At 41.3% G+C, this 26,117-nt stretch overlaps 2 protein-coding genes across 4 annotated transcripts in view; one reads left to right on the top strand and one right to left on the bottom strand.

Moving 5' to 3' along the window:
- The window catches only part of ABHD12B (abhydrolase domain containing 12B), a 67,492-nt gene that overhangs the window by 37,282 nt on the left and 4,093 nt on the right, over positions 1 to 26,117 (top strand). For 2 of the 3 annotated variants that reach the window (XM_032871139.1, XM_032871136.1), the window contains exons 10-12: positions 5,383 to 5,465; positions 6,579 to 6,657; positions 7,281 to 7,399. In XM_032871139.1, the coding sequence (XP_032727030.1) occupies positions 5,383 to 5,465; positions 6,579 to 6,657; positions 7,281 to 7,399 (281 nt within the window). Of the gene's footprint in view, positions 1 to 5,382; positions 5,466 to 6,578; positions 6,658 to 7,280; positions 7,400 to 7,531; positions 8,161 to 26,117 lie in introns of those variants that run through there. The other variant, XM_032871138.1, reaches the window with a different exon arrangement.
- The window catches only part of PYGL (glycogen phosphorylase L), a 41,278-nt gene continuing 23,204 nt past the window's right edge, over positions 8,044 to 26,117 (bottom strand). Inside the window, exons 10-20 of the mRNA XM_032871135.1 lie at positions 25,369 to 25,515; positions 24,866 to 25,029; positions 24,295 to 24,409; positions 23,472 to 23,573; positions 23,189 to 23,336; positions 23,032 to 23,090; positions 22,785 to 22,926; positions 21,134 to 21,341; positions 10,843 to 10,977; positions 10,085 to 10,151; positions 8,044 to 8,401 (exon numbers count right to left, since the gene is read on the bottom strand). Coding sequence (XP_032727026.1) covers positions 8,225 to 8,401; positions 10,085 to 10,151; positions 10,843 to 10,977; positions 21,134 to 21,341; positions 22,785 to 22,926; positions 23,032 to 23,090; positions 23,189 to 23,336; positions 23,472 to 23,573; positions 24,295 to 24,409; positions 24,866 to 25,029; positions 25,369 to 25,515 — 1,464 coding nt within the window. The 3' untranslated portion in view covers positions 8,044 to 8,224. The remainder of the gene's footprint in view (positions 8,402 to 10,084; positions 10,152 to 10,842; positions 10,978 to 21,133; positions 21,342 to 22,784; positions 22,927 to 23,031; positions 23,091 to 23,188; positions 23,337 to 23,471; positions 23,574 to 24,294; positions 24,410 to 24,865; positions 25,030 to 25,368; positions 25,516 to 26,117) is intronic.

The raw sequence follows: 26,117 nt of genomic DNA, 5'->3' as shown, positions 1-26,117 counted from the left end.
GGCTCAGTCAGTTAAGCATCTGCCTTTGGCTTAGATCATGATCCCCAGGATGCTGGGATCGAGCCTTGAGTCAGTCTGCTTCTCCCTATCCCTCTGCCTGCTGCTCCCCCTGCTTGTGCTCTCTCTCTGTGTCAAATAATTAAATAAAATCTTGAAAAAAAAAAAAAAAGAAAAGGAAAGAAAAAGAGCAGAACAAGATGTGACTTCAGGTAAAGTGTAGTTTTGGCCTGATCCACCTGGGACTCTAAGCTTTGAGTCAACTGTAGGGGGATGCTGGTTGTTTCTGCCATCTGCAGGGTTATAGAATAGTTTGGGGGGGTGACATAACCTTGGGGGCAATGGCTTCTGTTATCCAAGGCTAAGGAGAAGGTGGACAGCCAACATTTACAGCAAGAATTAGTTTTATTATTCTCTTCAAAGAACCAACTCAGACTTTGTTGATTATCTATATTGAATGCTTTCTGTTTTATTAATTTCTGGTCTTACCTTTTTAATTTCCTTTATTTTCTTAGATTCAATTTATTATTTAAAAAATTTCTAGAGATGGTACTTGGATAATTTATTTTCAGCATTTCCTCTTTTCTAATTTATGCTTGAAGGCATATTCTGCAGAAGCCACTCTTGAGATGGATCCCACAAGTTTTCAAGTGCATTTCAATTATCATTTAGTTCAAAATATTTTATAATATTATGACTTCTTTGACCTATGGGTTATTTAAATATGTATTTTATAATTTTTATACATTTGAGGATTTGATGTTTGCTATTGACTTCTATCTAGCTTAATTCTGCCATGATCTGAGATTTCTCTCTGTATGATTTCAGTTTTTGAAATTTGTTCAGACTTGCTTTATGTCCCAACATATGGTCAATTTTGGCATATGTTCCATATGCTTGGAAAGAATATGTTCTGTTTTTGGTGCAGTGTTCTTTATGTATCAGTTAGGTAAAGATTACTAACCATGTCGTTCAATTCTTCTGTATTTGCCCTGATTTTATTTTATTTTTTAAAAGATTTTATTTATTTATTTGACACAGAGAGATCACAGGCAGGCAGAGAGGCAGGCAAGGAGAGAAGGGGAAGCAGGCTTCCTGCTGAGCAGAGAGCCCAATGCAGGCCTCGAACCCAGGACTCTGAGATCATGACCTGAGCCAAAGACAAAGGCTTAATCCACTGAGCCACCCAGGTGCCCACGCCCTGATTTTTTGACTGGTTGTTTTTATCAGTTACTCAGGGCAGATTATTGAAATATCTTGCCATGATTGAGTTTATTTCTACTCTAGTTCTGTCAATTTTTGCTTTAGCTTTTTTGAGCATATGTTATACATATGTAGAGCATACATTGAGTAAGAATGTAATTTTATTTCTTCCATGTGAATTGATCCTTTTTTATTATGAAATATCCTTTTTGATTAGTAATGCTTCTTGATTTAAAGTCAGCATTGTGTCTAATATATTTTTGTTTAGAATAGTGTTTGCATAATATATAATTTCTATCCTCTGACTTTAAATTTTTCTGAATTCTTGTATTTAATGCATATCTCGTCAGCAGTATGTAGTAGGGTTTTGTTTCCTTTTCCAACAAGCTTTGTCTGTTAATTGTAGTAGTCTATTTAACTTAATGAAATTAGGATATATTTAGGTTTAAATCTACTTTCTTACTATGTTCTTTTCTATTTGTGCCATCTTTTTTCTGTTTGTGTTTTTCGGTCTCTACTTTTTGCTTTTTCCTGACTTGCCAGCTGTGTCTCAAGGAGAAGAGTGGTGTTGACTATCCATTTTACCTCTCTGAGATTCCCTCCTCTCTGGGATGACCCACCACTCAAGATGCCTTGGCAGGTCTCTGACACCTTCACAGAAAGGTTTTTAAAATATTTTTTTTAGCTTTTCTTGTGTCTTGGGCAAAAGGTTTGGTTTGTAATGGTTCTTCTATTATTAGAAACGGGGAATCTTCCAATGTTTTTAAGTTTGAAATTTAAAATGTCATGATATCTCAGTTTAATAGATACGCTTATGGTTTGGAGGTAGAGGAGTTCTATAGTATCATGCTGTCTTTAAGAACCATAGCTCTGGCGTCTGACTCCCTGGGTTGGTTTCCAGGGCTGCCGCTTAACAGCTGTATAGCCTTGGATTAATTGCTTTTAATGTTCTAATCTCATCTATAAAATGGGGGTAATAATAATCTATTCTAGATGACTGTGATAATACATTTGTATATGAAAAGCATCTATAATAATGCCTGGGACAGAGTAAGCACTGAATGGCCATTAACTCTTTTTATGATCGGTGGAATGCCGTAACTCTGAATATTCCTGTTAAATAAGAAAGTGTAGGTGGTGTGAGACTTACAAATACAGTAAAAGGTCCTTACTCTCAAGAAGCTTCCTGTCTAGTTGAGGAAATAGGAAATTAATGGTGGATATAAAGTAATGGCAGAGGTTTCCATAAGTCACTTTGGAATCAATTTCATTACTCAAAATAGGAAGGCAGCATGACACAGTGGGGAAAAAAGCATGAGCTATGGAGCCAGATAGATTTGGGTTCAAATGTTGTTTTTGTCACTAACCAATTATGACCTTGGTAAGTTATTTTCCTTCTCTGAGTTTTCCCATCTTTAAATAATGGGGATGATACTGCCTACTGCCTAGGGTTGTTTAGAAGTTTAAATTAAGTGAGATAATCATTGCAAAGTACCCAGCTCCTAGCGGGGACTCAACAAATGTGTTCCCTTTTCCCACTTTTTCCATTGCTAAGTAGACTAAGGTAGGTGCTAGGGTGGGATGCAGAACAATCATTTCAGGGTAGGAAGAGTTCAGGGAAGAGAAGGGTTTTGTGTGCAGGTATGGTCAGTGAAGACTTACAGAAAGATAGGATCTAAGCTCCTTTCTTGAAAGTAAGGGAGAGCAGTTAGGAAACACAGAGAGGAGGGCAGTGTGTGACCCAAGGCACATGGCCGGAGTGCGGCAGCTATGTGCTGTAAAATACCTGAGTCCTATAAGGCTTCCATGAAAGATTTGCACACTTGTCATCCTTTTCAATCCTCGTAACAACTCTCTGAGTTTGGCATCATTGCCTCCACTTAGAGCTGAGGGAAATGCGGCTCAGAGGCTTGCTCAATTGTTACACACCCTGTAAGAGGAGGAAATGGGACTCAATCCTACATCTTCTAACTCGAGGCGGATGGATTGGAGGTGTGCATCCTTTGGAATGAAAGATTGTGGCCAGATATGGATGGGCTTGCTGCCAGGATGGGAGTTTCTTACTTTGTTTTTAAGTAGCTTATGTGATACTACCAAAGCTTTGTGACAGTACATTTCCCATAACTAGTCTTCTAAGAATATTTACTTAGCAGCATTCCAGAAGAGAGAGGAGGCAGGAAGATCAATTAGGAGCCCATCGATGTGGTCTGGGCTAGAGGGGATGGTATGACCTCTGAGTCTCAAGGGGCACCGCTGGCTGATGAGGAATGGAGGAGGTAGATTGACTTGGGCCTGCTTTCTTCTTATTCCTTTGGAATTTGAGATGAACTGCTGAAGGGCTTCTCTTATTGAATTTTCCTCAGAGAAGTCCTGATTCCAGGGGTGTTAGAATCAGGAGACAAAGACAAAAGAAAACAAAATAAGAAATCTTGCCCTTAGTTATGGATAAGAGAAGGAGAAAGGAAAGGGGGCAGGACAGGCAGTGTTAGGATCTCCAGACCGCACCTGAATGCAAATCATTTGCCATGAGACTGTGCAAAAAATGCAAGCCAGACACACTCCCATGAAAATGTGGAAGCTCCTGGAAACAGCAGGCCTAGGCCAAAACTGGGAGACGGATATTCATCTTTACTGGACCCAGCTTCCCTGTTCTGTGCTAATTTCCTTACAAGGACACCAACTACTTTTTAAAAGCAGGAAAACAAATGTTTTAAGCTCATTATATTTAGAAAGATGCTATTCTCTGTATTACTACAGTTCACAGTAGAAGGCTACAACAGATGATGTATTAGAGCAGCTGACTCTATTTCTCCATATGATAAAGGGCAGTGATTCACATAATCTAAAAATTCCTTCCACAATGAGCAGAATTCTTTTCTTTTTAAACTGGCCCCAGCCTACCTGTGCTGTACCCAATTCCTTTTTTCAGCAATGTCCCATCATAGACGTAGCAGTTTCCTCCCCACGCCCCCTTCAGGCACAACGGAGGAATACATGTAATACTTTTCTGGTCTTTTCTGTTGGCATATCTATTCTAAGGAATACAATCTGAATGAAATTCAAGTCACACTACGGTGAACATGACAGATAATAGCTTACTGTGTATGCCAGGGCTATGGGCCCAGTAGATTCAGTCCATCTGCAACAAGTCTTTATTCAAGTGTCTGTTAGGTTCCGGAAATTTCCTAGGTTCTAGGAATACCACAGGGAATAAAACAAGTTGTGGCCTGACTTCCTGTGAAGTGTATGTACTTACTGTAGGGAAGACAGGTAGGAGACAAATACACAACAAGCTGATTTTCAGGATGAGAAGTGCTGTGACAGGGGGTGACTGGTGGGTGGATGGGGGGTTGGTAGGGAAAGTTTCTCTGAAGAAACTATCATCTGAGCTGAGACTTGCCTGACAAGAGGCTATCATGGGAAAATCTGGGTCTTGAGCTGAGGGAAAGGAAAGGCATGGGCCCTGAGGTAGATTCCAGCCTGATGTGTTCCAGGAGAAGGCAGCATGGCCCAAGGGTGGATAGGAGTGGGCTTAGTGAGAGGACAGACAGGTGACAGCCAGATTCTGTGGGCCTCTGAGCCCAAGGTGGTGCAGAAAGTTAGAAAGAAGAAACAAATCATGCATAATCCCTACCATCCACAAACAATCATTGTTAATATTGTGTCGTTTTTGCTTCCTGTATTTCTTTAAAATACAAATAGCACCATTAACTCTATCTTCACATTTGTAAAAGAGCAGTGATAGATGCATAACCTAAAAATTGCTTCTACAGTGAACATAATTAACTAGTCTAGTTACTGAAGAGAATATTCTGATTAGTCAAAAATTCTCAGGCCAAACTATGGAAAGAGCTCAAATGTCCATCAGCTGATGAGTGGATAAAGAAGTGGTGGTTGTGTGTGTGTGTGTGTGTATCTGAGTAATATTCCACTTATGTATATATATGTGTGTTATACATACATACACATATATATATATACCCCTCTCCTTTCTTCCTTTTTGTATTTTCCAATTTCCCTACAATGACATGAGTTACTTTCAAAATCATGAGGTTTGTTTTTTAAAAAGTTGATTATAAGTAGAAAGTTGCTACTCTCTACATTAGTATAGTTCATGTAGGAAAACATAACAAATGACATAGATATAGGTCATGTTTTAATTTTTTTCTTTTTAAAAAACAGATTTACCGGAAACTTCCAGGATTTGTACGCGCGCTTATGGATGCCCTGAGAAAAGACAAAATAGTCTTCCCTAATGATGAAAAGTAAGCTAATGATGATAAGATGTCCATTTTTACTATATTTAGGGGATTCTGGAGGGTAACTATCATGTGACTTACTGAATGGGTAGGTAAGAATTCTTAGACGGGCACTAAACTTTGAGATAATGTGTCCACAAATTTTTAGTTTTTGATATTTTCCTCATGTTTAACTTGATGACTTAGTAAGTCGATACCTTCTCTGAAGTCATAAAGGGGGTTGTAGATTTAGAGTCTACACCCTTTGAATGTGCTCTGAGAGGGTCTAGTCTAACGTCCCTTGGGGGGTCCCTGACTTCTAGGCCTTATTCCCCATGTAACCAAAACCCACTCACCATTCAGCCTTTTGACCCAACAGCAAGTCCAATGACCAGAATTTGGCAAGTTAGCCCCTCACAGCTGATTTTAAGAGTGCCTCCAAATGAGCAGTTATTATCAGTACTTTATGTCGACACACTTGAAGGATCTAAACTTCTCGGGAGTAACAGTGAGTCACTGTGACAGGATGGATGCGTATCAGAATTTGGGAAGTTTTGTTTGAGAAAGTTAAAATGAGGAACAAGTCTTCGTGCCGTAGCCTTTCTGAATTACCAGACTAGGAGGTTGACGAGGAAGCTGATTAATCCTGTTAATCGTGTGTCCATCTGTACATTTATAGGGAAAAGTAAATGCATTGCTACAAAGAGTTCTCTTTAGTCCTAGGGTAGTTCTTTATTTTTGAGTTTTGAGTTGTTTCATTTCTTCGATCTAACCTTTTAGTTAAAATATCCCAAATATTACGAAATAAGGTAGAATAAGGAAAAAGATGAGGTTCTTTTAACTGTACAAATTGAGTGTTTTTAGTATTTTTCTTATTAAAAAAATCATACAGAAATAAATTAATTAAATACCTAACTAAATTATGTGAGTCAACAAGAGAGAGATAATCTTGCCTAGAAGAAAAAAAACAGTTACTATATGAAGTTTATTATGTATGAAGTTGTCATTCCTGGGGGAAGAAGAAAGAGAGATCTTTTATTTTGAGGCAAATTTCATGTTTTACTAAAGCTTCAACTTAGAAGAAGAGAAATCCCAACCTATAATTCTTTAACTCAATGCTTTTCTTCTGCTTGTGCCTAGTGTTAAATTCCTGTCTTCTCCCCTTCTCATCGTACATGGTGAGGATGACAAGACGGTGCCTTTGGAGTTTGGAAAGAAGGTAAACGAAGAGCTCAGTGTTGCCTGAAACATACTGTATGTGTCGCACCATTTTCTCATTTAGCCAGACTTTAATATTAGATCCCACAGGAGGGTCTCTAACATTGTAAGGGATTTTGTACGCGCCTCAATGGCCACGCTCATGGTGTATATAGTCTGCATCAGTGTGCTATGTTGTGGAGCTTGAAGGAGTGTTTGTGGTGGATCCTGGCTCCTCATCTGAACACATATGTGTGGATCTACAAGGGTAGATAAAATCCCAGGCAGCTGCATCAACCTCCGTGTAGTCTCTCCCATTGTGGCTCAAAAGTGGGATTCAGTTTCTTTTCTTTTAGATGAACAGAGTGGGTCTGTCGCAGTTCCTGTCCGCTTGCAGGGAGGGTGTTGGTAGGAGAAGGATGAAGTTTTGTCAGTGTTCCTTAGCTGTGCAGCTTTTAGTTCCTTAGCTGTAGAGGCAGCCAACACCGGCAGTTGGGGAAGGGTGGTAGAGAGTCCATTATCTCCGATTTAATGGGACTAAGTCCCCAAGTTGGCTGTTTCTTTACCCTTTGAGGAAAATTAAACTAGAAAAACACCACCTTTGATGGTCAGCCTTTGAGTCTCTATCTTTTCTGTCCCATGCAGCTCTATGAAATTGCACACAACGAGTATAGGAACAAAGAGAGGGTCAAGATGGTGGTCTTTCCCCCTGGTTTCCAACACAACTTCCTCTGTAGAAGCCCCACACTACTAAACACTGTGAGGTAAGAGCTGATTTGCTAAATGCTAAATGATTTGCTAAATCCTTCTCTTAAAGGCAATTAGGGCTGCTCTGGCTTTACTTAGACCAGGAAGTGGAGAAAGCATGTGAGCTGATCTAGGTCCTTTTTTTGCAGAGAGTTCCTGAGTGAGCAGTGGGCATGAGGTCTGAGAGTACCAGAAATCTGCAGTGAAGACTTGGTCCAGACACCACCCACGATGCACATTTTTGATGTAAAGTTGTACTGGGCTTCTTGGATGAGCTGAAGTCACTGACATTTCTACAAGTCACTTGCCATTTTAGGGAAAGCGTGGATGTTGGGCGTTATTGAAAGTTCTCATTTAGATTGTAGTCTACTTTGAGGAACAAACTGAAATCTCATTGTAGAGTATCAGAATTTGGTAAAATTTGGATCCCTTCTAAAAATGTGTGGTTACCAAACATCCTGGGGCTGTGAACAAGGTGGTCTTTAGCTGGGATTTAACAGGGTAAGAATGGTGCTCTAATGTAGTTAAGTAATTTGTGTTTTAGTTAATTTAAATGGCATTAAAAAGTTACAAGTATCTTCTAGCTTTTTGAATAGCCCTGGAGAAAGTCCTAGCATGCTACTCAATCTGCCATCAAATAACAAGTTTTGGCACTCATGTAGCCCTTGTAAATTGATACTTTATTTTTAGCCCTAATACAGTCATACACTTGCCCTCCCAATTCCCAGAAATTCCTAACCAGATTATTAGCTAACAAAATAAAACAAAAATCAAAGAATGTTGTAAAAGGGTTTAAATCCAGTAAGAAGTTTTTTTTTTTTTTCCTTGAGACATTTTACAACTTACTTTCCATTGTCTTTGTTCACCCCACTGCTAGATTCATTGGATAGGGAAATCTTGAGATCTGAAGGCTCCATGTTCCAGATGTCCCTGGCATATTCCTTAATTGTTCGATCACTAGAGAATTTCCCTGCAGCAGCTATATTTTTGAGTACCATTGTGTTCCAGGCCTTTGGATTCTGTAAAGAACACATACATATGGCCTATGGCCTGAGCGCACGTCCAACTTTATGACGAACGCTAGGCCAAGCATATCCAAGCACATTTCATGGGGAACAATGACAGGATAAAGTTGTAGTGAGTCATAAATACACTTGTTTCACAGCTGAGAGCTAGAGAGGGTAGATCATGCTTTTTCTCCTGCTTAGAGTTTATTTCTCTTAAGAAGGAAAAAGAGTATTTTTCATTTTAAGAGAAACCATGGATGTATATTCCCTAATTGGTAATTGTTGCTATGGTTACAATGCTTTGGCATGCAAGCCATATTTCCCATGCTTTATTTTTTTAAATTTCACCTCCCTTTAAACTAGAGGGGAAGGAAGGGACTAATGTTCATTGTCTGCTAGATGCTGTGTCAAGAGATTTAATCTGTGGCTTATATCATCGTGTGAAAAACACGACTCTAGAATGTTAGTTGTTGTTCAGGGGAACAATGTAATGGGACAGTTTATTGACCTACTTCTCCTTTCTTGTTCTTTCTGAAGATAGACACCCCAGCTGATTTACACTGAATTCCAAATACTATCCTGGGGTTTCAAAACAGATCAATTAAGACCTTATCCTTGAAAAAATATATTCTATCCAAATTTTATAATTTTTATGTAAAGTAATATAAAAAGCTATTTATTTCATACCCTCATGATTTTTAAAAGAACTCTAAAGTTTGTTAAAAATGATCAGAACATGGGTGCCTGGATGGTGCAGTCAGTTAAGCACCCAACTCTTGGTTTTGGCTCAGTCATGATCTCAGGGTTGTAAGATCAAGTCCTGCATCTGGCTCTGTGCTCAGCTCGGAGTCTGCTTCAGCTTCTTTCCCCCTATCCCTCTGCCCCACCCCTCTCGCCCCCACTCTCTCTCACTTAAAAAATTAAATAAATCTTAAAAAAAGAAAAAGACCAGAACATCACTCAAAGCCATTAGCAACGTATTATAAAAATTTGAAAGAAAAACTGAAACTATGATTATGCCATAAGGTACTGTAACACAGAGTCTAAAATTCGTTTATTCAAACTTTGAAAACCTACTAAATAAGAAAATAAACCATTTAAATGGATAATGAATAGACTTCTCAACATGTTTCTAAGCTTAACAATATGATAATTGTTATGAGTAAAAACTGCAATTAGCACTAACAGGAAAGATTGAACCAAATCCTGGGCTTTGAGATGGGCATCTTTGGATTTGGGCCATAGATTTAGCAAAAGAGATCATTGTACAAAACTGGCATTCACACTTGTCCTTGCCCTTGGTCATATTTTCCTTTCCTGCTTCCTTTATATGTCTTTTCCTCTGTAGCCATTCTACACACAAATACAAGTGGAGATCAAGAGGAAAGAGCTAGAGTTGACCATTTTCTTTCCGTCTTTGAGTTCTTGGATGCAGGTAGTGAGCCACTCAGCTTAACTCGAGTACTGCCCCTTCTGGCTGATGGCCACTAACTTTAATTCACTCTGGTCTTGTGCATTTTGGGGGGACTAGATATGATTCTACCAGAACATAAGGTCTGAATATCCTGGACAGTTGTCTCACTTCTCTTTTTGGATTGGTTAATGGGCCTTGTTATTTAGATTTAATAAAAGAAACAAAATTTTTAATTAATCGTAGTAAACTGGTTTCGTTTATGCTCTTGGCAGTGTACTCACCATGTACAGCTGGCTGACTTTTTCTTGACACTTGACATAGGATTCATAGTCTGCAAAGACTTTAAACCTGTATTTTTGTGATTAGAAGGGAAAAACAAAACAACAAAAAGCTTCATTAAAATACGTGTGCTAAGATTCCACCTAGAATTATCTTTTGCTTTTTTGTTTTAAGATTTATCTATTTGAGAGAGAGAGAGAGAGAAAGAGAAAGCATGCAAACATGATCAGGGGAAGGGGATAAGGGGGAGGGAGGAGAAAGGGAGAGAATACCAAGCAGACTCCGGGTTGAGCACAGAGCCTGATGTGAGGCTTGATCTCAGACCCTGAGACTATGACTTGAACCAAAACCAAGAGTTGGATGCTTAACTGACTGAGCCATCCAGGTGCACCCTCCCCTTGACAAATTCTCTTTTGTGTAATGTCTGGCATGGCTGGTTTACCAAACTTACATTTCTATTCATTAGAGTTTTAACCAGGCTTCAACATTTATATGGTTCTTCCCACATGTAAGAATGTCAACATATGGATATACTTGAAAGCTGGGTGTACCAGTGGAAAGAGAAAAAGAATCCCAGATTTGTGGGTCTTATTCTTAAACCTTCCTAGCATAGTTAGTAAAGACTATCTGATTTTTCAAGTGTAGATTAGCTTCTCAGATCACAGACCTATGCTAATTACACAGAGGCATTGTAGTTGGTTTAGACGTTCTTGTCCCCTTTTCATGGCCCAAATAGCACAATCTTCTTGTGGGAACTCACCTGTCATAATAAAATAGCATGTTGATTACATCTTTGAAGAGGTCAGGCTGATGGGGAGAGAAGAAGCCATTGTCAATTTGGTCAATGGCCAGCTTCAGCTCTGGAAGTGCCTCGTAATATTCTTTTGCCTCATACCTGTGGGATGAGAGAGTGGGTGATAAGAAAAATGTTCTATTAGTGGGTGTGATTAACAATATACTAGACAGGTGACTTACAGGGAAAACAGCAGAGTAGGAAGACCCTAACCTCACTTTGTGCCACAGATCCAGCTAGATAACACCCACATCAATGTACATTACTGAGAAAACCATCTGTCCACAGCTAAATCTGGAGAAGTCGTCACATCAAAGAAGGTGGGAAGGAGAGAGATGTAGCTGGGAGTTAAATGAACCCCTGGGACTGTGCATGGGAAGGAAGGATGCTGCAGGCATAGAGAGGGTAGAAAAACACCCTTACACTGGAGCCCACATGGGGCAGGTGACTCCTCCTAACATCTGGCTTTGAAAACCAGAGGGATTGAATTTTGTGAGTTCTTATAATCAGTGAGGCTTACCACCTGGACTTTAAAAATCAGCAGGCTTGGCTCTGAGAGAGCGGGGAGAGCAACAGGAAACCGAGTCCCTGGCCTTAAAGGGACAGGACAGCAAGCAACCCAGGCAGTTACAGTATAGAAGCCATAGTTTGAAATACACCCGGGGTATACTGGAGGGAGATTTGTTTACTCATCTCAGAGCATATGCTGGAGGGGCAGGGAACTTTAGGAGACTTCTTCAGGAACAAGGAGCTGCGGGCCACTATTTCCCTGCCCTGTCCCCCAGCTTAGCCATGTGGACACCTGTGGGAACAAATGCTATGCCAACACTTGCTACTTAACTTGCTAACAGTGTGCCTGGGCCCCTAGGTCATCTGCAGATATGTCCCACCAGTCAGGCCTCTGCTCCAGGTCCCCTCCCACAGCAGACCTGTGCAAACCTGGCTGACACTGCCCACCCTGCCCCTGTGTTCTCGTATGGTCCTGCCCCCTACAATGTGCTCTTGGCGGGAGCCCATCCAAAGTGGGGCCAGGAACCTAGCAGTGTGCAAGCAGCCGCAAAAGGGGCCACCACCACTCCAAAGTGACTCCTGCTCCATGGAGGGAGAGGGGAAGATAACTACATGCAACAATCAGACTGCAGCCCCAGCAATGGGCCAGGGGGCAGACAGCTGGTCTGTCTACAAGCACTGCCCACCAATAAAAGCTTCTCAGGGCTTGACATAGGGAGAGCGCCCTGCACTTTGGTGGGACTGCAGCTCTGGCAAATGCCTGTTCTGATTCCACTCAAGCCCGAGGCAGCCCCAGCCTGGGCTCCTGCACAACACAAGAACCAAACTGTGCCCACAACAGGCAAAGAGAACCACTGCAGACAACTGGATTGAAGGGGAAAAAGGAGATCAGCTACAATAGCAGAGTGCATGTGATATGCATAGAAGACACCCTGAAGCACCAGGTTCTGGTGAACAGGGGACTCTGCACTACAGGGCACTGCTGGACTCTTCTTCATAAGACCACTACTTTTAAGAGCAGCAAATATAGCTGACTTTCCCAACACACAGAAACAGACACAGAAAGTTAGGCAAAACGGGGGACAGAGGAAATGTCCCAAATGAAGGGACAGGACAAAATCAGAGCACGAGACCTAAACAAAATGGAATAAGTAATGTAGTATGTCTGATAGAGTTTTTACAGTAATGGTCTTAAGATACTCACAGGAACTGAGAAGAGTGCAGGACCTCAATGAGATCCTTAACAAAGGGAGAGAAAATATAAAAATGAACCAGAGATGGAGAACTTAATAGCTGAAATTAAAAATATATTAGATAGAATAAATAGTAGACGAGAAGAAGTAGAAGATGGGATTAGCTATCTGGAGGACAGAGTACTGTAAAGTAATTGTGTTGAACATGAGAGGGGAAAAAAAAATAAATGAAAATAGACATGGAATTCAGCGACACCATCAAGTGTAGTAACATTCATATTATAAGGATTCCAGAAGAAGACTAAGAAAAGGGGGCAGAAATTTTATTTGAAGAAATAACAGCTGAAAACTTTCCAAATCTGGTCAAGGAAACAGAAATCCAGATCTAGGATTCACAGAGATCCCCCAACAAAATCAATCCAAGGAGGTCCACCCTAAAACACACAGTAATTAAAATGACAAAAAGTAGTGATAAAGAGAGAATTTTAAAAGCAGCAAGAGAAAAGAAAATAGTTATATACAAGGGAAACCCCATAAGGCTGTGAGCTGATTTTTCAGCAGAAACTCTGCAGTCTGGAAGAGACTGGCATGATATATTCAAAGTGCTGAAAGAAAAAAACATGCAGCCAAGGATACTCTGTTATTCAGAAAAGAAGGAGAGAGAAAGAGTTTTCCAGACAAACAAAAGTTAAAGGAATTCGTGACCACTAAACCAGCCCTATGGGAAATGTTAAAAAGGATTATTTGAGTGGAAAGGAATGATCATAAGTAGGAGTAAGAAAAGTAGGAAGCACAAAAGCAGTAAAAATAAGTATATCTATAAAAATCAGTCAAGGGGCACACCCGGGTGGCTCAGTTGGTTAAGCATCTGCCTTTAGCTCAGATCATGATCCCAGGGTCCTGGGATTGAGCCCTATGTTGGGCTCCCTACTCAGTGGGGAGCCTGTTTCTCCCCCACCACCCGCTCTCTCTGCCCCTTTCCTCTGCTCATGCTCTTTCTCTCTCAAATAAATGAAATATTTTAAAAAAATCAGTCAAGGGATCTACAAAATCAAAGTGACTTATGGAAACCTCTGCCATTACTTTATATCCACCATTAATTTCCTATTTTCTCAACTAGACAGGAAGCTTCTTGAGAGTAAGGACCTATGCCTTTTACTGTATGATAATATGATACCACATACCTAAAATGTTGGTGGGGGGAGTAAAGAATGGGTTCAAACTTAAGCAGCTATCAACTTAATAGACACTGCTATATACATAAGATGTTAAATACAAACCTAATGATAATCACAAATCAAAAACCAGTAATAGATATACAAAAACAAACATAAGAAGAAAACAAGAAAGGAACAGAGAAGAATTACAGAAACAACCACAAAACAAGTAGCAAAATGGCAATATGTACATACCTATCAATAATTATTCTGAATGTAAATGGACTAAGCATTCAAATCAAAAGACACAGGGTGATGGAATGGATTAAAAAAATAAGATATAAATAAATATATATAAATAAACAATAATCTATATGCTCTCTACAAAATGCGTACTTTGGACATAAAGACACACACAGATTGAAAGTGAAGAGATGGAGGGGTGTCTGGGTGGTTAAGTTAATTAAGTGCTTGCCTTGGGCTTAGCTCATGATCTCAGGGTTCTGGCATCAACCCCAGCATCCAGCTCTCTGCTCAGTGGGGAATTGCTCCCTCTCCCTCACCCCTCTCCCCGCTGCCCCCTGCCCATGTTCTCTCTCTTGAAGAAATAAATAAAATCTTAAAAAAAAAAATCAAGAGATGGAAAAAGATTTGTCATGCAAATGGAAGTAAAAAGAAAAGCAGGGTGGCAATACTGATATTGAACAACATGGACTTTAACACAAAGTCTGTAAGAAGAGAAAAAGGAAGACCATATAATCAAGGGAACAAACCAAAGAAGACATAATATTTATGCACTCAACATGGGAGTACCCAAATACATAAAGCAGCTATTAACAAACAAAGGAAGTAATCAATAGCAATCCAATACCGGTAGAGGACTATAACTCCCCACTTACATCAATCAAGAGGTCATCCACACAGAAAATCAACAAGGAAATAGTAGAGGCTTTGAATGACACATTGGACCAGATGAACCTAACAGATACATTCAGAACACTCCCTCCTAAAACAACAGAATACACATTTTGTTCAAGTACACATGGAACATTCTCTAGATCACATGTTAGGCCACAAACTAAGTCTCAATAAATAAAAAAAGATTAAAGTCATAGCATGCATATTTTCCAACCAAAATGTTTTGAAACTAGAAATCAACCACAAGAAAAAAATCTAGAAAGATCTCCAATACATGGAGGTTAAATAACATGCTACTTAACAATGAAAAGGCCAACCAAGAAATCAAAGAGAAAATAAAAAAAAAAATACATAGAGGCAAATGAAAATGAAAACAGAGTGGTCCAAAATCTTTGGGATGTAGCAAAAGCTGTTCTAAGAGGGAATTTTTTTATTTATTATTTATTTGTCAGATAGCAGAAGCACAGAGAGCTGCAGGCAGAACAGGTGGAGCAGGCAGGGGGAGAAGCAGGCTCCATGCTGAGCAAGGACCCTGATGTGGGACTCAATCCCAGGGGATCATGACCTAAGCCGAAGGCAGATGCTTAACCAACTGAGCCACCCAGGGGTCCCCTGAGATGGAAGTTTAAAGCAACACAGGCTTATCTCAAGAAGCAAGAAACATCTCAAATAAACAAACTAATCTTACACCTAAAGAACTAGAAGAAGACGACGACAAACCTAAAAGCAGTAGAAAAGGACATAATCAAGATTAGAGCAGAAATAAACAATATAGAAACTAAAAAGCCCCAGTAGAACAGATCAATGAAACCAGGATTTGGTTCTTTGAAAACAATGGAATCGATAAACCTTGATTTAGACTCATAAAAAAAAAAAGAGAGAGACACTCAAATAAACAAAATCAGAAATGAGTGAAAGAAGCGAAGTAACAACAGACATCACAGAAATACAAAGGGATTATAAGAGAGTATTATGAAAAATTATATGGTAACAAATTGGACAACCTAGAAGAAATGGATAAATTCCTAGTAAGATATAACCTCCCAAAACTGAACCAAAAAGAAATAGAAAGTTTGAAAAGACCAATTACCAGCAAAAATTGAATCAGTAACCAAAAGACTCCCAAAACACAAAAGTCCAGGACAAGATGACTTCACAAGTGAATTCTACCAAACATTTAAAGAAGAGTTAATACCTATTCTCAAACCATTCCAAAAGTAGAAGAGGAAGGAAAGCCTCCAAATTAATTTTAGGATACCAGCATTACCCTGATACCAAAACCAGATGAAGATACTACAAAAAAAGAGAACTATAGGGCAATATCTCTAATGAACATAGATGCAAAAATCCTCAACAAAATATTAGCAAAATGAGTCTAACACTACATTAAAAAAAAAATCATTCACATGATCGAGTGGGATTTATTCCTGGGATGCAAGGGTGGCTGAATATTCATAAATTAATCAACGTGATACCTCACATTAACAAGAGAAAGGATAAGAACCAAATGGTCACTTCAATAGATGTGGAAAATCATGTGACAAAGTACACCATCCATTCATGATAAAAACACTCAACAAAGTAGGTTTAGAGGGAACTTGCCTCTACATAATGGGAGCCATATATGAAAAACTAATAGCTAACATCATACTCAATGCTGAAAACCTAAGAGCTCTTCCCCTAAAGTCAGGAACAAGATAAGAATGCCCACTCTCATCACTTTTATTCAACATAATACTGGAAGTCCTAGTCACAGCAATCAGACAACAACAACAACAAAAGGCATCCAAACTGGTAAGGAAGAAGTAAAACCTTCACTATTTCCAGAAGACATCATATTACATATAGAAAACCCTAGACTCCGCAGAAAAACTACTAGAACTGACAAATCCAGTAAAATCATGGGATGGAAAAATAAGTATACATAAGTCTTGCATTTTTATACTAATAATGAAGTGACAGAAGAAGAAATTAAGAATTCCAGGAGGAGAAGCAACATGGCGGAGGAGTAGCGGATTGAAATGACATCAGGTCGCAGGAGTTCAGCTAGATAGTTATCAAACCATTCTGAACACCTACAAACTCAACAAGAGATGGAAGAGAAGAAGAGCAGCAATTCTAGGAACAGAAAATCAACACTTTCTGAAAGGTAGGACGTGCGGAGAAGTGAATCTGAGGAGATGGGAAGATAGACCACAGGAGGGAGGGGCCAGCTCCCAGCAAACGTGGGAGGAGTGGAGCACAAAATTGGAACTTTTGGAAGTCTGCTCCACTGAGGCACATCACTCTAGAGGCTAAGCAGGGGTAGAGGCCTCATGGGGACAGTGTGGTCTCAAGACCCTCAGGGTCACAGGAAGACTGGGGGTGTCTGAGTGTGGTATCAGAGTGGGGAAGCCGACTACAGAAACAGAGCCAAAGAGTGAGCTCTCAGCTTAGGGTTACCTTAAACCATGATCCATGACACAGTGGACCACTGTTCTTTGAGCAGGGATCCCACAAGTGGCAGATCCAGGGAGACTCACCAGAGGCAAGAATCTGCTGGGTTTGGAGACTCCAAATGGGGCCATGTGCCAGAGACAGAAACACTCGGTCACAGGCCAAGTGAGCCCAGAGTGCAGCCAGAGACCAGAGAGACCAGACTGATTGACCCCTTTTTTTCCGAGGGCACACCGAAGAGTGGGGACCCAAGCTCTCGGCTCCTCTGGGCCAGAGACTGGGAGGCCGCCATTTTCATTTCCGTCCTCCAGAGCTCTACGGAAAGCATTCAGGGAACAAAAGCTCCTGAGAGCGAGCCCAAGCAGATTACTTAGCCTGGCCCCTGGCAAGAGTGGTGCAATTCCGCCTGGAGCAAAGACATTTGAGAATCACTACAACAGGCCCCTCCCCCAGAAGATCAGCAAGAACAAGACCAAGGTCACTGATCAAGGAGAACAGTGGCACTCCAAAGTTAGGGGAAAGCAATGCATGGAATTCATGGCTTCCTCCCCATGATTCTTTAGTCTTGCAAAGTTAAATTAAATTTTTTAAATTTTATTTTTCTTATTCTAATTTTTTAAACTTTTCCTCTTTCCTCTTTTAACGTTTTTTTAACTAGTTTATCTTAAAAAGATTTTTTTGGAAGGTATTGTTAAGTCATCATTATTATAGTCATATTTTATCTTTCATTGTATTTAACCTTATTTTTTGTATACATATAGGGCTTTTTTTTCCTAAAAAACTTTGGGATACAATTTATTCTAATAGATCAAAATATACCCTAAATCTAGCACAGGGCTTTGTTCTAGTCTCCAGCCTGAGCACATTCTCTCCCTTGCCCTTTTTTTCTTCTTTCTTTCTCCAACCAACATATCTTACAATTCCTTTTTTAGAATTTTTAAAAAATTTTCATCTTTACAGTCATATTCTATCCCTTCATTGTGTTTACCCTTATTTTTGTATATATGTAAGTTTTTCTTTCTTTAAAATTTTGGGAGGTAGTTTCTTCTAAGAGACCAAAATATACCCAAAATCAAGTAGGTGGCTCTGTTCTATTCACCAGTCTAATCTTATCTATCTATCTATAGGTATGTGTGTGTGTGTGTGTGTGTGTGTGTGTGTGTATTTTATTTCTTTTTACCCCCTTACTTCTCCCCCCTGGTTTAGGTTCTCTTCTTATTTGATTAGCATACATTTTTCTGGGGTCTTTGCCACCCTTTTAGTACCTTATTCTCTCTTTCATATATTCTTATCTGGATAAAATGACAAGGTGGAAAAACTCACCACAAAAAAAAAAAAAAAAAAGAACAAGAGGCAGTACTGATGGCTAGGAACTTAATACAGACATTGGTAATATGTCAGAACTAGAGTTAAGAATGACAATTCTCAAGGAGCTAGCTGGGCTTGAAAAAAGCATGGAGGATATTAGAGAAACCCTGTCTGGAGAAATAAAATCCCTTTCTGGAGAAATAAAAGAACTAAAATCTAACCAAGCTGAAATTTAAAAAAGGTGTTAATAAAAAAAGGTATTGAAATCAAAAGAGGTGCAATCAAGTGTGGAGGTTCTTACTGCTAGGATAAATGAGGCAGAAGAGAGAATTAGTGATACAGAAGACCAAATGACAGAGAATAAAGAAGCTGAGCAAACAACTACTAGACCACATGGGGAGAATTCGAGAGATAAGTGATACCATAAGACAAAACAATATTAGAATAATTGGGATTCCAGAAGAAGAAGAAGAGAGAGAGGGACAGAAGGTATACTGGAGCGAATTAGTAGAGAATTTAGTAGAGAATTTCCCCAATGTGGCAAAAAGAGCAAGCATCAAAATCCAGGAGGCACAGAGAACCCCCCCTCAAAATCAATTAGAATAGGTCCACACCCCGTCATCTAATAGTAAAACTTACTAGTCTTAGTGACAAAGAAAATCCTGAAAGCAGCCCAGGACAAGAAGTCTGAAACATATAATGTTAAAAATATTAGATTGGCAGCAGACTTATCCATAGAGACCTGGCAGACCAGAAAGAACTGGCATGATATATTCAGAGCACTAAATGAGAAAAACATGCAGCCAAGAATACTATATCCACCTAGGCTATCATTGAAAATAGGAGGAGAGATAAAAAGCTTCCAGGACAAACAAAAATTAAAAGAATTTGCAAACACCAAACCAGCCCTACAGGAAATATTAAAAGGGGTCCTCTAAGCAAAGAGAGAGCCCAAAAGTAGTAAGCCAGAAAGGAACAGAGACAATATACAGTAACAGTCACCTTACAGGCAATACAATGGCACTAAATTCCTACCTTTCTATAGTCACCCTGAATGTAAATAGGCTAAATGCCCAATCAAAAGACACAGGGTATCAGGATGGATTAAAAAAATCGATATGCTCTCTACAAGAAACTCATTTTAGACCCAAAGACACCCCAGATTTAAAGTGAGGGGGTGTCCTTATATCAGATAAATTAGATTTTAAGCCAAAGACTATAATAAGAGATGAGGAAGGACACTATATCATACTCAAAGGGTCTGTCCAACAAGAAGATCTAACAATTTTAAATATCTATACCACTTTCTTACACCATACACAAAAAAGGACTCAAAATAGATTAGAGATCTAAATGTGAGACCCGAAACCATAAAAGTCCTAGAAGAGAGCACAGGCAGTAATTTCTCTGACATGTGCCACAGCAACATTCTTCTGTTTGTGTCTCCTGAGGGAAGGGCAACACAAGCGAAAATAAACTTTTTGTTTTATTTTTGTTTATTTGACTACATCAAAATAAAAAGCTTCTGTAAAGCAAAGGAAACAATCAACAGAACTAAAAGACAACAGACTGGATGGGAGAGGATACATGCAAATGACTTACCTGAGAAAGAGTTAGTATTGAAAATATACAAAGACCTATACAACTCAACACCAAAAAGAAAAATGATCCAGTTAAATATGGGAAGAAGACACAAAGAGATATTTTTCCAAAGACATCCAGGTGGCTGACAGACACATGAAAAGATGCTCAACATCACTCATCATCAGGGAAATGCAAATTAAAACCACAATGAGGTATTGCCTCACACCTATCAAAATGGCTAAAATCAAAAATGTAAGAAACAAGTGTTGGTGAGCATGTAGAGAAAAGGAACCCTGGTGCACTGCTGGTGGGAATGCAAACGGGTGCAGCCACCATGGAAAACAGTAGGGAGGTGTCTCAAAAAATTAAAAATAGAACTACCACATGTTCCAATTCTACCACTGGGTATTTACCCAAGAATACAAAAACCCTAACTCAAAGGGATATATACATCTCTATGTTTATTGCAGCATTATTTACAACAGCCAAATTATGGAAGCAACCCAAGTGTCCACTGAAAGATGAATGGATAAAGAAGTGGTATACATATATAATGGAATATTATTCGGTCACAAAAAGAATGAAATCTTGCCCTTTGCAACAAGGATGGATCTAGAGAATGTAATGCTAAGTGAAATAAGTGAGTCAGAGAAAGACAAATACCATATGATTTCACTTATATATAAAACTTAAAGAAACAAAACAAATGAATGAAGAAAAAAAGAAAAACCAAAAAAACAGACCCTTAGACTCTTAAGTATAGGGGACAAACTAACAGTTACCAGAGGGGAGATGGGCTGGGGGTGGGGCAATGGGTTAAACAGGTGATGCGGATTAAGGCGTGCACTTGCCACGATGAGCACAGGTGACGTAATGGATTGCTGAAATACTATATTGTACACCTGAAACTAATGTAACCAACTACACCCACCAATAACAAATAGCAAGAACCTGATGCACCTGTGCCCAAGCTCCTTTCACGTTCACTTGCAGGGCTTAATAAAACTCAGCTGTGAGGAGGCTGCCCAGGTACGTGGGAGAGGTTCTCTGGCCGTGTTTCCTGTGACTCCATCTCAAAGGGATACCTGGGTAGGCAGGAACCCTCCTAGGGGTGGCGGGCACTTGCCCAATAAGAAGGAGCTGCTCCCTTACCCTTTCTTGTCCAAAGCGGCCACATCATCTACTCTCATGCCAAAGATGAACAGGTTCTCTTCCCCAGCTTCCTCTGCCATTTCCACGTTGGCCCCATCCATGGTCCCGATGGTCAGGGCCCCGTTCAGCATGAATTTCATATTGCCTGTCCCTGAGGCTTCAGTGCCTGCAGTGGAGATCTGCTCCGACAGGTCTGTGGCTGGGATGACTGCAAGGAAGGCATAAGTGATCCTGTTTCTCTAGACCTGCTTGCACTGGATCTGAGTATTTATCCAGCTGGCCTGTTTTGATCATTAAAATAGTCCATGTACATCAAGATAAACGTTCATATGGCATGGAAGGATGGATCTTACTCTTCCCCTTAACTGAGGCGACTGCTTTTGTCCATTTTTGATGTGCTACCTGGGTGGTGATGGCTGCAGTGCGAAATAATTACGTGCTTCTACTATTCTGTCTTGGTCTGTAAACTCTAGAGAGCACCTATTACTCTCCCCTATAAAAGCTGACACTTCGTTTCTCTTCTTCCCTCTCTTCCTTCCAGTTTTTTTTTTCTTCTGCTTGATAACTTTGTAAAATATATTGAAACTTCTCTTTCTTGATCTTTAAAATTCAGTCTCTCCTGACCCTTCTGTTATGTTCTGAGCAAAATGGACTGTCTGCATTCTTTCCACTTCCCACCTCCTCTCTCCCTCCCTCTTTCAAGGCAGGGAAATGTGCATGGTAATGTGCTGGGTGCACCTGAGGCGCGCCTGGGGCGAGACACCAAGCCTCTGACCTTTCAGCCTAATTTACACACAAATTAGTGCTGCCAGAAGGCCCCCTTCCCCCTCTTTGACTTCAAAGGTCAGAACCAATTCTGTTTTACTTTGAAGCCTTATTTGTAGATTAGATATATTTTCATTTACATCAGTAGGAACCTGGCTCTTTTCTCTTTCTGCATACAGTCTTAAACAGTAACATCAGAGGACCCAAAAATACCTCAAAAAGAGAAAGGCCTGTTTTCAATTTGGGACTTGGGTGAATGCACAGTTGGCATCTGCCTGTGGACCGTGCTTCGTAAGCACATGATGCAAATAAGCAAAGAGAGCAGTAGAGAAAGGGATGTTGGCTTTCTGCCAGTCTAACTCTCCCCACGTTGGAACTCCATGCATGCTCAGTGCCCATCTGAGCACATCTAAGCCTCATGCTTGGCAGCCTGACATCTGTCCTCATTCCCTGTTGCCACGTGAACAAATGACAGCCCTTCTTCCTTCCATGAAGTGACCAGAGGAATATCGGGGGCTGGGGAATTGGTGTTCTGTCGCAAAACTGGAGCTGGGAATGGAAGCCCTTTCCTTTCCTTTCCCTCGTAGAGCACCGTCTGCACTTTGCCCAGACATCAGGGCCCCCTCCTCCAGCACCCAGCTCTGGCTAGCTAGCTGGCAGAAAAATGCACTTGCAAAGGTAATGGGTGATACTGACTTCGGAGACTACAATCTCATTGTCAGTCAAATCAACTTAAAGACTCTTAGCCTAGGCCCTTATGGTGCCCAAGAGTGATGCTTTTGATCTTAAGTTACTGACCCCCTGAACCCAGATACGTCATTTTTCCCTACCATGTATTTCCCGAGAATTTGCCCTGCCCTTGCAGGATTTGGGAAGGGGATACTACCTTTTTCAGCAAGAGAAACTCTGTAGTTCTCCAAGAAGATGACTTTCAGCTTGCTTCCAACCACAGGGTCATTGTTCACCACATCTGCCACGGAGGTGATGAGCTTTATGATCATTTTGGCCATGTGATATCCTGGGGCAGCCTTGGGGAAGGACGTCAAACACACGGTCGGGAGGCAGCCGTGACGAAGTGGACAAATGGTATGAGATCAAGGCCCCCGCAGCCCCAGTGAAGAAAATCAACTTACTTTGCCGCCGATTATGACTGTTCTGGGCACGAATAACTTCCTGGGGTCCTTCTTAATGCCTGGAAAAGATTTAGGAGTTGGTGGGCGGGAGGCAGGCGCGGGCCGGGGCGGCGAGGCTCCCGCCTGCAGGGGGCGCTGCGGCCGCTCGCCGACTCACGGTTGTACATGGTGACCACGTGCAGGCAGTTCAGGAGCTGCCGCTTGTACTCGTGGATCCGCTTCACGTGTACGTCGAACATGGACGAGGGGTTGATCTTCACTTTGTACTCCTTCTCCAGGAACTGGGAAAACTTCAGCTTGTTCTCCTGTGGAAACAGAGTGCAGCGCGGGAGCCCGTTTGCCTCGGGCGCATCAGCCGGTCGGAGGGGGGCGCTCACGCACCCCAGGACTTGTGCCCCCACCCCCCCCCCCCCAGGAATCCGCGCGCCGGGAAGCCTCACCTGCTTCGCGTTGGCGAGTTCTCGGAGGAAAACGTCATCACCCAGGAAGCCTCGCAGCTTCGTCAGCTGGCTCAAGTCTTTCACGTAGTCTTCCCCGATTTTCTTTCAGTTTAGAGAGGAGGGGATCTGAGTCAGGGACGGCAGCCTGCCCACACGAGCAGTCTGTGTCCGTCTGCGGCGGGTGCCTACAACAGGGTGGCCGACCTACCACACCGTGTGGGAAACACCCTTTGCTAGTCTCCGAAATGCAGTTTCAGTGGCAGCGAGCATTAAAAACAGGAGCCCTACCTAAAAGGGGTAACGCAGAACCCAGGTTCCACCAGCTTTTATTATGACCTTCGCTTACTAAATAGGGTCACCGTCTTCCATCTGTTGTGTCACAGGTGTTCTGTTAGCCAACCACGTAATTTGTGAACCCCCTGGTTAAAAATTAAGAATTTCGGGGCACCTGGGTGGCTCAGTTAAGCATCTGCCTTCAGCTCAGGTCATGATCCCAGAGTCCTGGGATCGAGCCCCACATGGGGCTCTGCGTGAAGCCTGCTTCTTCCTCTCCTACTCCCCCTGCTTGTGCTCCCTCTCTCACTGTGTGTCTTTCTGTGACATAAATAATAAATGAAATCTTTAAAAAAATAATAAAAATAAAAATTAAGACTTTCAACAGGTCTACAGCAGAGAATTGGATCAAACAGGGAGCCCTATGGGACAGCACCCTTCACCTGCTGAGGGCTGGCCCCGCTGTCTGCTGCAGATCAGACTCACAAGTCAAAAGGGCCCTCGACCACCTCTCACCCTGCAGTCAGGCCTCCCCTGCCTTCCTCCTTACCTCTGCTATTAACTCTGCGAGCCCCGGGTTGCAGAGTAAGAGCCAGCGCCTTGGAGTGATCCCATTGGTTTTATTCTGAAATTTGTCTGGTTCTAACTCACTGAAGTCCTTGAATCTGGAGTTGGAAGAGACACGTCACTGAATTTGTCTGAAAGAGCAGGCTCCTGTTACATTCAAGAAGCCAAGTGTAGGCTTAGAGAGATTAAAGGTGGAGGGAGAGGCTGGCAGCAGCAAGTGCTGTCATTCTAAACAGAGACTCATTTGCAATTCAACATTATAAGAAAAATTCCAAATCAAGTCACCTCTATACGATTTCCTGGCACTGACATATATACCATATATACTTTTCAGCAGAATAGGTTTTTTCTCCGCCTTCGCTCCTACATCTAGAATTAGCATGGTTCAGAGCGGAAGGCATTTTCTTTTTAAAAAGAAGGTTACTTTGTATAGGAGAAAATAATTCTGCGCATTTTGACAGGGCCTTTCTTCCCCAAACGCAACCCTGCCTTTACTAGCATCAGTACATTCATGGAGCAATGTTCGACCCACCACCTCAGGAATGGAGACTCACACTTGGGTCTTCACAATGTCTGAGTGGATTTTAGCTACGCCATTCACAGCATGGGAGCCCACAATGCAGAGATGGGCCATGTTGATCCTTTTGCCTCCTTCCTCTTCTATCAGAGACATCCTTCTCAGACGGTCGACATCTTTAGGAAACAAGGCCGCAATTCTCTGGCCAAGGGAAGAGAAAGGCCTTGCTGGCCACTCAGGTTTAAAGCAGTGCTGAGATAACGTCATTCACTTCCCCAGCAAAATCTTTGATGGAGCAAATATGGAATTTCACTCCCACAGAGAGGGCGTGGGTTCACTCTGGGGAGATGCCATCCTCTAATTTTAGTGTTTTCTAAAAGGTGTCTTTAACAGTGCCCCACCAAGTCTTGAATACTTTTAATGTATCTATGTCTGAAAGATGTTTGGGCCTCCAGTTTGGTGAGAGGAAACACGGTAGCCGCCCTTAACATCTCCAGACTTCATTCTCAAAAGGGATACGAATTTCTCAAAATGACTTACATCTAAATGCTTCTGATTTATCTCGTAAATGATCTGCAAATGTCGAGGAAGCAACTTTTCCACCAGCTCAACAGGCCAGCGCTCCAGGGCCTCTGGGAGCACCGTGTGGTTGGTGTATGCAAAGGTCTTCTTGGTGATCTCCCAGGCCTGAGGGAAGGGAGAGGAGTTAGCTGCTTCCCTGTGCAAGAAGCCTGCCTAGCAGGTGACACCCCATCACACAGGACCACACACTCCCTCAGCTCCTGCCAGTCTTCAACAGCACAGCTCATCCACACAGTCGGACACACTCAATTCAACCAGGGTCCGAATCATCCAGATACTGGGAATATGGTTTTCTCTTTTGGGTGGGGGGGAAGCAGCCATGTGTAAAACTGTTTGATAAAACCGAAGACAACATACTGATAAGTCTTCTCTACAGTCCTAACTTGCCATTTATTAAAAGCAAAATCTGAGCGGGTGCCTGGGCTCAGCGGGTTAAGCCTCTGCCTTTGGCTCAGGTCATGGTCTCAGGGTCCTGGGATCAAGCCCTGCATCAGGCTCTCTGCTCAGCAGGGAGCCTGCTTCCCCCTCTCTCTCTGCCTACTTGTGATCTCTCTCTCTCTCTGTCAAATAAATAAATAAAATCTTAAAAAAAAAAAACCCAGAAATCTGAGCAACACAAACAAGCAATGTTCTGAGAAAGTATGGAGTATGTTTAAAATTTTGATTTGCAAACTGGTGGGGACATTTATTATTAGCTGTGTTCTGAG

This window comes from Lontra canadensis, unplaced genomic scaffold, assembly GCF_010015895.1.
Source record: "Lontra canadensis isolate GAN:19392208 unplaced genomic scaffold, GSC_riverotter_1.0 scaffold42, whole genome shotgun sequence".
NCBI lineage: Eukaryota > Metazoa > Chordata > Mammalia > Carnivora > Mustelidae > Lontra > Lontra canadensis.
Note: the sequence above shows the minus strand (reverse complement) of the source record. Positions and strands in the feature narration are given on the sequence as shown.